The 12,060-nt window shown below is 39.6% G+C and overlaps 1 protein-coding gene across 1 annotated transcript in view; it reads right to left on the bottom strand.

Moving 5' to 3' along the window:
* The window catches only part of LOC111222370 (seizure protein 6 homolog), an 85,449-nt gene extending 75,602 nt beyond the window's left edge, over nt 1-9,847 (bottom strand). The window contains exon 1 of the mRNA XM_022746081.1: nt 9,603-9,847. Coding sequence (XP_022601802.1) covers nt 9,603-9,690 — 88 coding nt within the window. The 5' untranslated portion in view covers nt 9,691-9,847. The remainder of the gene's footprint in view (nt 1-9,602) is intronic.
* Nucleotides 9,848-12,060: the final 2,213 nt, after the last annotated feature.

Raw genomic sequence — 12,060 nt, 5'->3', positions numbered from 1 at the left:
TGATTTGTTTCTTTGTAGATTCTCTGTCTGCTGAGACACACTGAGATTAATTATCATTATGGCCATAATCACATCAACATAAGAGCATGGTGTTTACATGAGTGTGATGTTATTTGGATTAGGGCAAATTGACTGTACTGATGATGGACTGTTCTCATGTTTCCACCAAAGGAATGATGTTAACATTTTCATGTTTTATCTTCAAGACAATCACGGGGGTTCGTATTGCACTTCAGAATCATTTGGCTATTCTCACCCAGTCTCTTCCTGAGTACCTCAGTTTACCAAAAACTCATCCCCTACTGTTAGAATTCCTTTTCTCTGTTTGCATTTATAATTCACATATGATCATAGACAGTACACACAGCCAGGCTTCACAAACCGAATATGTGTACGTCCCCAAAACTGGCAAACTACGTTTGAAAAATGATCTCTGGGTTAAATGAGGAGTCAAATAAAGGTTTTTAAATGTAGTGCCACGGTAATGTCACATTCACATTTACATGGAAAAATAAACAGACTAAACTGTAAAACAAGCCACGACCAAAACAGCATGAAATAGTCAAAGTTAAGAGTGTGTTCAGTATATTTTTCTGTATTTTGTGTTTGATCTTTCAGTGATGTTTTGAACTCAGAGGCAGTCGTAAAACCTTTAATTCAATTAAAGGAAGAAAGCTGGGTGATTACAGATATCAGCGACGTGTATTGCTTGAGTAATAATCTATTTAGTTCATTTAAATATATCATGCTCTGTGAATGCATGGGTCTGCAGGCTTCAGCAAATCAGCCAAAAACAACTAGAAGGTAACCAAGAAGAGCAGCTTAACAATATACACACACACACACACACACACACACACACACACACACACACACACACACACACACACACGCATGCATCTAAATACACATCTATTTCCAGGCAAACACAGTGGTCTCATATTTAAAGCAGAATGATAAAAGCCAGAATCAGAAGCAGATAAATGGAAGAGATTAACATTTTAATGTCTGCCAGGTCTTTTCAAACGGTATCAGGATACTACTGTATGAAACTAATTCCACTTTGTTTTTAACAATAACAAGTTTGTGATGCTTTTTAGTTGTTGAACTCTTCTCTCAAGCAAGGATATCTGAATTACTCCTGATACTGGAAACACAATTCAGGTAGTGCCACATGAAACCATTTGGTGCTTTTAAAGACAACTTCAGAGAAGCTAAAGGGAAAAAATGAAAATGAAAGATCAGTAAATGTCTGAGCTTTCCTCTGTGATGCAGGTTGGTTGAATGATGAAGGCAGCAGACTCTTCACTCTCAGCTCTGTCCTCGAAGGATAAACATATTGACAGCTAACTCCAGAGAAGAGGACACAGAGAAGACTCTCCAGTAATGTGAGTGGCTCTGAGGCTGTACTTAGACACAGCATTCTCACAATGACAGTGCTGACAGAATGATGTTCAGCATCTTCATTTAGGGTGTTAGCATGCTAACATATGCTAATGAGTTCAATCACAAAGAACAGCCGAGGCTGAAATGTCCTTACTAGGTATTTGCTGAAAACTCAAAGTATTGGACAAATGCTGACCTGGTGATGGTGATAGATGAACAGTCAGGGGACAAAGTTATTAATAATGTCTGTGGCAAATTCAGTGCTAATCCATCTAATAGCTGTCAAGGCAGTTCACTCAAAACCACAACTCTCAACTTCATGGTGACCAAAGTCATTAGGATTATTCATCTGGACACAATGAATAAATTTACTAAATTTAATACTCATCATCCAACAGCTGTCAAGACATTTCACTAAAAACAACAAGGACTAAAATTCACAAAAATCAGCAGGTTCCATTCCAAAATTCCCCAGCAATCCTCCCGCACTTGTTGAGGTATTTCAGATGTCATCCTTTATTTATTTTACAAACTGAATTGTAAAAGGAGCAGAAACATAAACATATATTAAGTGATATGGTTACATTATGTTCCTGTCAACTGTATTGTCTGCTTCACAAAGCTTTGCCTCTATTAATGGGAAGCTGCTAAACATCTCTTCTATTCCTTTCACATACCATCTGAAAGAAATGTCAGAAATGCACAGACCAGCTTTTACCACTAAAAGCTGTGGTTCTGCAATCAATGACGTGGTCCAACAGAGCTCCAGCTGCTCCCTGCTAAGTAGTCCATTCTTACAGGCAAGCATCATTTTTAAAGGCCGCTCACTGCTCTGACAGATGAGAGCGGCCACAATGAGCCGGCGCTCTGTCACCAGGAGAGAAGCAGAGGACTGCCTTATAACTGACAGACAATTGCCTGGCCACCCGGCAGTTGCTTGGACTGAAAATGTTCGATATTTTGAAGATGGCGGTCGATGTTAGAACCTCTAAATTATACACAAGGTCCTCTGGGACATCGCTTCAATACATCTCACTACAGAGAGTGAGGCTCCCAGTCGCTGTGTCTGTATTGTCTGTACTGAAGACATCAGCTGTATAAAATGCCTGGGAATGGATGTGTGCCTGTGATACTACCCTGCTCCATTTTAGCCAGTGGCTTAAAAGCAGGGATGTTATTTCCACTGCAAGAATTCAGTGTTTTTAGAGATCTTACAATGAGTTTGTGATCGGTCGTACATGAACTTAAAATCATGCATCATCGGAAATAAAATCAAAATGTGTCATACGTGTAAATGAAAAGCAGACGGGCTGCGACTTTCCCCAGCATCTTGCACACTTTCTTTGCTTGTGTTTGTCTTTGGCTATTTTCAATTACTGGCGGAGCTACTATCCCCTTCCTTGATCTATCCACAACATTGTTATCTTTCTCTGCTACTTATAATATGTTTACTCATCCTGATGAATTCAATTACATCTTTTCAGAGGAAATTACTGAGGGGGTGGCTCAGCCTGCCAGAGGTCAGCACTAACTGTGAATACTAAAACTACTCCCCCAAATACATTACACAGCCTATTACCTGCTGCTTTCCACACAGCACTCTCCAGCCCTACATAAGCCTTTCCACTGCCACAGATGAAATGCTTTCTAGATGGGATCTGGCGTGGAGAAGAGGGGAAGAGAGCTGGAGCTGTCCCCGGGCCTAATCGTTTCAGAGAGCCATCCCCAGTGCAGCCGCAAAACACGCCAGTGCTGATTAGGGAGGTGTGTACACGGCCAGGCAGAGCGTGAAAGGTGCAGAAGGGAGGCTTGGCCTGGGGGAGGCTACCATGCCGACTCTTTTTTTTCTTTTCCAGTGAAGGACTGGTAGGATCGATAAGGCGCAAGGCCAAAGGCAAGGCAGGTGGAAAGTAAGCCGGTGGCGTACTGCCCTGACAAACTGGTAGACATCGCTTCATTTGGGGTTTTGCTAGAGGGGTACTCTTCATTTGGAATAAATTAGATGTGGAGGCCCCACCTCCACTTCCACCAGCGTTGGCCAGTCGCAGTGTTTGAGACCATTGGCCTCTCTGCTGGATGTCCGACCACACTCCTCTGCTTTGAGAGGGAGATTTCATAAATGGAGCAGCTCAGAGACACTTCCTCTCCTCTGCTGAGGATATATGTTGACAATTCCATTGTAAACCTGTTACTTTAAATCTCTGAAGAGACTGTTGTGTAGAGACAAAACACAGGTTGCTACAGAGACTTCTCACCTCATTATCTAAACAGAGGAACCCATTTCAGGTCTATAACTGACAAAGTGATTAAACAAACAGGATGGGAAATGCTATCTAGAAAAAAGCCAGTTTCTTCTCTCAGCATTGTTCTGTATTTTTTTATTTTGACCTCTTTACTCTACTATGTACTATTTCTTTCTATTTTTAATATATCAGGGGCAGGAACAGACTCTAATTTACCTGGGATAAGAATGTAGGCTAAACGCTCCAAAGGTAAATGTACCAAGGCAAATGATGTTACGCTGTTAGCTCTATAATCATTATATATTGGTTGGTTGGTGTATTCTCTGCATATCTGTGTGTTAACAGTAATTTCTATGTGCAGGAATTAAAAAGTGAAATTATTAGGTGCTTATAATATTCTGTTTTTAGCTCTATTGCTTAATTGCTTAATGGCCAAGTAGCCAGCACTGTAATTAACACAGAAGTACATAGTTTGATTGTGAGTATGATGTTAGTGTTGGTGTTATTTTAATAAGCTGTTCAAGCAAATTATATGTATACATGCAGACTTCAAAACATACACATAGCAAAATGCATAAATACCTAAAATACAGGAAACATGTATAAGAGGAATTCATACATCCTGACTGAATGCCCAGTAATCTAAAGATGATGCTGCCTTTTGACCAAATAGTAAGAATATGGAGAAAAAAATCAAAAGATTAAACCGTAGTCTTCTTCAACATTTAGGCAAAGTACAGTCTGATTTAGTGAGAACACCAGGGTTCATTTTCTATAGGGTAAAAGCCAGCTGTTGGAGAACCAATCCAAGCACAACAGTGATGAAATCCAAAAAGATCCTTGCAAAAATACTCCCTCTCTCCTCCGACAAATAAAGCTCCACAGTTTTGACGAAGAAAATATATGAGGCAATGACTCAAATTAGGATGCATAGAACATTCTCTCAGAGTGAGAGAGGCATTTGCACATGAAGAGTTGAAAATGAGTCGCATTCAGCCAAGCTGTGAGCTCCACCTAGGAGGCAGTGAAAGAGACCGCGACAGGCACAGAGAGGGGCTGAGGCAGGCAGGCACCAAGCCTTGAAGAGGGGCATTCTGGCATAATGACTCTCATTTACCATTGACAGGCCTTGGGAAAGTTAAACTAATTATGACAGCACACAGATGCTGAATAGCCCTTGATGAAGTTAATCACTAGCAATCCAACAAACAGGTGGTGAATGATTTCTGTTACCTCCCCTAGAATTATGGGATGTTGGGATTTTTCTAGCGCACCACGATCCTGGGAAATGTCATGAATGTGTGTGAATATGAACAACACAGAAAACAGAAAGCTAGCGCTGTGACCTCTAATGCTGGCGAGACAAACAGAGAGATTTTCCATTGAGCTGGATGAGCTCACATGAAACGCTGCTTCGGGAAATGCAGAAATGAGCTTCATTCCACTGTAGTGGGAACAGGTGTTAAAACAAAAGCTAAAAAAATACGCACAATGTAAAAGCACAACGCAAAATGTTGCTTCACCCTCTTCAATTCAGTCTCTCAGTGGCTGTCAGTGCTGCAGACTTAATACGTTCCTCTTCCATATTAACCTTCAGACTTACACAGACTTAGACAGAGTAAGAAAATGTTTCCATGTAAATATGTTAAAGTAATAATTATATTGTCAATCTACTGATGTCTTATCAAATATGAGTCATTACAGGTAATCTTCTGATCTTAAACAACAAAGACTCATTATTCACATCCACATCACAACACTTTCAACACCTTCTTAAAACCAATAGTGGCATTTCAAGGAGAGCTGCGTCAACCGGGAGGAGAGCATAACTTAAATTAATGAGCTCTCCGATACATAAAACATCTCTTTCTCCAACTCCCACATCACTGCAGATCGCTGTTAACAGGCGGAGATAAATGTGTAAGCATAAAGATAATAGGCTTGGCTGAATGTCATTAAGTTGTGTAAAGCTCCAAGTGCCTCACTAGGGCCAAAGAAAACTCTCCACACTGAATGGATGCATGATTAGCTATTAAATATCTGTCTTTTTTTTTCAATCACATGTGTTAATTTGAACATTTTTACAAAATTCAATTAATAAGCTGGTTTGTTGGGAATGAATGACGAGCAGCTGTAAAAAAAATATATATATATATATATTTGTCAGTGTATGTAGATTCAGTCCAAGGACTTAAAGTGATTAGGTCTATTCATGATTTCCTCCAGTATTTCTGACTTAGAATCTGACTGGGCACATCACTGTAAAAGTAAAAGCTACTTCTGATAACAGGCTTTACATGTAGAAATTTGACTGATACGGCTTATGACAAGTTCAAGCTGTTGCCTTCTGGTTGTCTATGCAAGTTAATGTTCATAAAAACTTCTGTCACTTTGTCCCTCAGAGATTCGCAGTGAGATGATTAAAGGCCTGTAGCGTTCTCACACAGTGCTCCGTCTGACTTGTTGCAATTTGGAAATCATAAACATAGCCACTGGTTGCCGTGCATGGGCCTCTTCGTTACTCACACCACACACACTTCATCAATTCACAGAAACATCACGTTTGAATTCTAATGAAGTGAACACTGTTTTTATTTCATTTATATTCATTATTAATTAACATGTTTCATTTACCCATTTATGATGTGAGACAGACTCTATCCCACAAGACGAGCCGCCATTCAATCAAAGGACAAATGAATATGTGATGTCTACGGAGTTGCAAAACATTTGACCTGTTTGCCTTTAGATGTTGAAGAAACCCAAATAAATGTAGATATAAGGAAACCATGCAAACTCCACTAAGAACAACTGAGTCACTGCGACATTCTCAGAAACATAAGTGAAGGCTAGAGGACAAACTAAATGAAAGTGCCTCATGAAAAGCTTGGGAGAGATTTAGGGTTTGTCCATTTTATTTTTCTTGTTGTTTTTGCAGTTAAAGTTTCACATGAGGAGCTGAGAGGTTTGGATCAGACTTTTAATCATCCTCCTGTTTTCTTTTCTCTCTCCCTAAATGACCTCTTCTTATTAATGTAAAAAAATAAAAGGATCAAAGACTTGAAAAATTCATTTACAAAGCAACATTATTTGTCATAAAAATGGACTTAGTGCCTACAGTCCTATGATTATTTTTTACCTAATCATTAGGTAATTATTTCTTGCCATTGTCATTTAAATGGTTGGCTGTGTATTTGATGCTAATGTTTTCACCACCTTGACCCTGGATGATCATATGATGCTAAAACTGTAGTCTAAGGCCACGACACACTGCTTTCTGTAAAACCTATGAAGTCTTTAATCCACCTGCCTGCACATTTTCTTCTGACTTTGAAAAGTTCGAAGCCAACATAATCTCACATGAATTCACACAACAAGAAAGAGAATTAAAACAGTTCAAGCAATGTAATGTTTTAGTAATGTAATGTTTCTACCACAGTGACAACACACAGGATGTTGTTTCAAAAAATCTTCACAGTGCCTGAACACTTCAGTTGCACTGCACATTCAAAAAAACGTAATCAGCTATTAGAAAAGACTGTTTCATGAGTCACTATTGATGTCCTGTTAACTCTCGAGTGTGAAATCCTGAATAACAAAAGCAGCCTGATCTCGCACTGCAAATAGCAAGTGTAAGGAACAATGCAACATGAATGGAAAATAAAAAAATAAATTAAAAAACAGCAGTTAAGGAACAATCAGTTGCTTGTTCTTTTGATGACCCTATAAAGTTATAATTATAATGAAAATGATTGACTGGAAGGGACATTATTCTTTACACAATAATTTGCTCACCATACATGGGAAAAATGTCTGTGTTCCTCTGCCCATGACAGTGGTGATAGATGAGTGTTTGTATTCCCTGCTAGGTAACAGAATGAAGCAAGTTCCCCAACAACAGCCTGTGCCACAAATGAGAAATCAAGGCGTCGTAACAACCTAAACTTCACTCGCTGCCGTGCATGTATACACATTCAAAACTTCTGACAACAGCAAAACATCAAACCCAAGAGAATTAAAAATTGAAATGGCCCACCTTGGAGAGTTTACAAAGAGATGAACATTTGCTGGCTAAGCAACAGCAGAGAATTCACTAATGGAAAAATTTAGTTTGCTTCAAAAATAGTGCACTGTGCACTTTTTCCTCTCCCTAGGGTTTTGAGCCGTGAGTGAATTGTGTAGGTGTGTTCATGGGAAAACACTCAAAAAAATCACACATTTACTACCAAGCACTACTTTACAGCGTTCTACTGCTTAGTGTGTGTTTACTCATATAAGTTAATTGAACATTTAAACAATATAAAATGTATTCTGGGGGTTTCAGGTTTTACCACAAATTACTGGATTTTCACCTTTGCTTACATGAGTTTGTGAAACTCTGCAACGAGGCAATGCATCACTTCTCCTCCACTAGATATTCAATCAGCAGATGTTTCGTTGATAGTATTGTTTCCGGCACCGGTCCAGAATTGCACCACGGTTTTGGATAGGCTGGGATGTAATGACTGAAACAGCCGAGGCGGTATGAATTCATTTTCACAGTTATTGCGTTGTTTAGTAATCACTTGGTCCTCATGAATGTGCTCATTTTCAACGTGAAACAGAAAGCTGTTTCATCAAAAGAGGATGTGGAAAGGCATTCAATCTACTGGCATTTATATGACTTCATGCTATAAAGGAATGTGTTACAATATTGTGCATTACAATGAACTGATGATACAACGTGAGTGCTCTGTCCTGTTCCTAGAAAAACACCTAAAATGTGCAAATTCTTATTTTTACTCTATATTTAACTTTTAATCCAGCTCAGATAAATATGTACAAATACACATGACTGTACAGTGACTGCACAGTGCATGATGTTTTATTCACCTTATTTAAAACCCATGTCCAGCATAGTGGGCGAAGTGTATCTGCATGCACTACCTTGAAGGGGACTCCTGTCCACGTCCATTACCTTGACAAATAAGTGATATACTACCACAGAGATAAAAAAGGACGGTGACTGTAAAACTGTGGAGACAAGTTGAAACACAGAAAGCGTACTCATGATGATGAAGAGAGGGCAGACGCACAATAGAGAAATAATTAGGACAAGGCCACTGTGCATGGATCTGTCGCTGCTTCCCACACAAGCACTCAACTGTGTCAAACAGCTTGGTCAATAATCTTCAGCAATTCCTGAGGATTAGAGTCTTATTACCGAGCACCGTCTGTCACACAGACCTCACTGCCCAAACAAGTCACTTCCTGACTGTTTACGCCCGGTTTCAACAAAGAGATGAAGAATTCACTGGAAGTGACCTCATCAGGTTGAATATGTTTTTTTTATGTTTAGTTTGTATTTCTTACAAAGCTTTATTCTGCCCAAGGTTTGTTTTCATGCTGTATCTGGGCCCAAGTGTGTGTGTGTGTGTGTGTGTGTGTGTGTGTTTGTGTGTGTGTGTGTGTGTGTGTGTGTGTGTGTGTGTGGTGAGGTGTGTGTTGTGTGTACATGCACTTAGAGCAATCTGAAGAGGCTCTTTAAATTGTCTGACAGTCAACTGTTATGTAACTGACTGTTAAACACATTTTTAATTAGCCATACTCTGTGTTCACTATAGAGCCACTTTATTTGCTGCTTGGTTCTGATTTCAGATTTGAGTTTTCTCTGAAGTTAAAGGAGAAGACAGGAGTTTAAAATGTGTGTAGATGATTCATAGAAGTATTTTTGTGGTTTACAACTTTTAAACCAGCAATATTGTGTCTTGTCTCTTTATATCTTGCACATTGTAAGATTTTCACATTGTAAACTTCATATCAATTTGAAAGCACTCCATTTTGTTCATAGGGCTACGTGCACATTTGTAGCTGAGAGAGTCGTGAACCTGGTGTCATAGCCAGCACTCAGCTCTACCTTCGCCTTGTATAGTTTGACAAAAGGAAGTAAACGGAACAATCCCCCCAAAGTACGTGTAAGACCCAAGTTCTTACCTTGTCCATGCATTTCGGTCACGGCAACAGCAGCAAGAACCAAAACCGTGAAGAGGCTCTTTAATGGACAGTCTTGTCTTCTACACATGTCTACTAAAGTCGAGGTCGCTCTTCGCGCAGCTACACAACACGTCCTTGTGTTGAAATATAAGAATACTTCCAGGGCTTAAAAAAGGGGGGAAACAAGCAAAGCGAGAATTTTAACGTCTGCAAAATACAAACAGAGCCTTGCGGGTTGCCGTCGCACTTCCTTTGTAATTCGCGGGGTGAAAACAGTCGAGAATAATCAAGTGAAAGACGGAGGTCCCTGTTCAATTTGGACGCTCGGTAAACGGATTCGTGGCTGTGTGAGCTGTGGGCACATGGAGAGAAGAAGCAGCCGAGGCTTCAGCACCGCGGACAGCTCCTAGCGTCAGCCGAGGGAACAGCCTCCTCAAAGTTAGTTCAACCTGTTTAAACCCTGTGGCTGCTCCCTGCATCTCCTTTACATCTCAATGACATCCTTCCTCCACTCATCTTTTCATTTCATATTCATCAACAGTGACCACATTCAAATGTACAGAAGAGGATATTTTTAGGAATACCACTCTACTTCTGCTGTTATGATAAAAACCAGCAGCAACTGGGTCTTTTCTTTAACCTATTATTTAATCCTTTGTTTAAACTGGTAGACTCCCGGGGATCATAATCTCCCTTTTCTATTATTTATCCTTTTTTTATATGAGATCTTTGCACAGACCACAGTATGAGAATGGACTAAAACTTCAAACAAAAAATAAAAAAGCTACATATTAAGAAATAATAATGACCAGTGAAATTAGATGTGATTGAGTGCAATATTTCAAAATATGCAGAAGAAATGATAAATTTTCATTTCTATTCCTGAATAGTATAGTATCGAAAACCTGTTTTCTGAGCTGCATGCAGTACAGATTAATTAAAAATGTCCCAACCAAACATTAAATGACTGTATTTAGATGATGAAGTAGACATAGCTTTATTGGCACGACAGTTTTCACAGTACAGCTTAATAGATAAATGATTTATTGTTTCCCCAAGAAGACCACCCCACCTTCCACATGTGATAAAGCATAGTGATCTGTGATACATGGAGTTAAGAGGCTTTCGGGTATACAGTACATGTTTACACTCTCACCATAAAAGACAGAATGGTGGATTGAACAATGGCCTTCTGTACAGATATCCAGGTTTGGTCTTCAGTGTGCCGGTGACTTGTTCCACATGGATCTTAAAAGTGAGTGTTATCTATCTGCTTTTGTTCATACCACCATTACATTGCATTGCTTTTAATGACCAACCCTACTTTGAAAAAAACACACACCATTTTTTTGCCCACAGGACTCAGGACTGCAGCTGAGTTTTTTTTTTTTTTAATCCCACTCCCAGTCAGGCTCAGACTGTGCATGACGAGCTCTGGGGTGAAACGCTCCTCAGGTGCTGGAAATAATCATGACATGAGTCTCTGAGTCTCCTAGGTCAACTCCTTTGTCCTTTTTTCCAGATTCAGTTTATGTCTCAGGGCTGTATCTATCTGCCAGCGATGTATGTCTGCCCAGTGCTTGAAGGAGTGCTTTAATGAATAAAGTAGTGGTTGCTAAATCGATTACTGAGGGTAAGGCAGTAAAAGTAAAAGCATACAGAATGTAACAATGACACATACTCTTCAGGAAAATCTGCATTCGGTTTCCTGTGGAGGCACAAGACAAGTCAACGACCAAGGCCAGTGGAGAGCAGCACAATACATGCATGGCCAACAACAGACACATACACATATACATATACATATACATATACAAATACACATAACCACACAAAGGTGAATGGTATGTGTGAGGAGGGAACTACAGGGGGGAGTTCCGAGTCCTGATAACTCTGGGAAAAAGCTGTTTGTGAGTGTTTGCGGGTAGTGACCTGCAGAGGTGACAAGCAGCATGGGAGGGGTCAGAGATGATCTTTACAGTCCATTGAGTATGTATGGTTTCAGCTGAGGGGAATGAGTTGCCTTGTTGACAATCATCCATGACGATGCATGCGATGACGTGTTCAGTGTTAATTTTTCACTTCAAGTTATTGCTGATGTGTGTTCAGTTTGTCTGGGATTCAACGTGCATCACAAGTCAACACAGAGAAACTGAAGCATGAGCAAGACACTCAACTGCTACAAGCTTTAAGAGTTGTTATATGACCTTTGACCTCCCTGCGGAGTCTGAACGAATGAATGAGAGGTGAATGAAATGAAAAGGTGATTTCTTCTGCAAGATCAATAAAGTCCCATCATTACATTATTGTTCTTGTAACAGGAATTAATCAGACTGTGCTTTTACTTTATTAACAATCTCATCATCCAGTCTTATTCAGAAATAACTAATCTGATAAGTTTGGAGAAATATGCTTTCCCCTTATGACACCAAAATCATCAAAAAGTATTAGTAGATAG

Source organism: Seriola dumerili, unplaced genomic scaffold (genome assembly GCF_002260705.1).
Source record: "Seriola dumerili isolate Sdu_G_001 unplaced genomic scaffold, Sdu_1.0 BDQW01000091.1, whole genome shotgun sequence".
NCBI lineage: Eukaryota > Metazoa > Chordata > Actinopteri > Carangiformes > Carangidae > Seriola > Seriola dumerili.
This window is presented reverse-complemented; position numbering and strand designations above follow the sequence as displayed.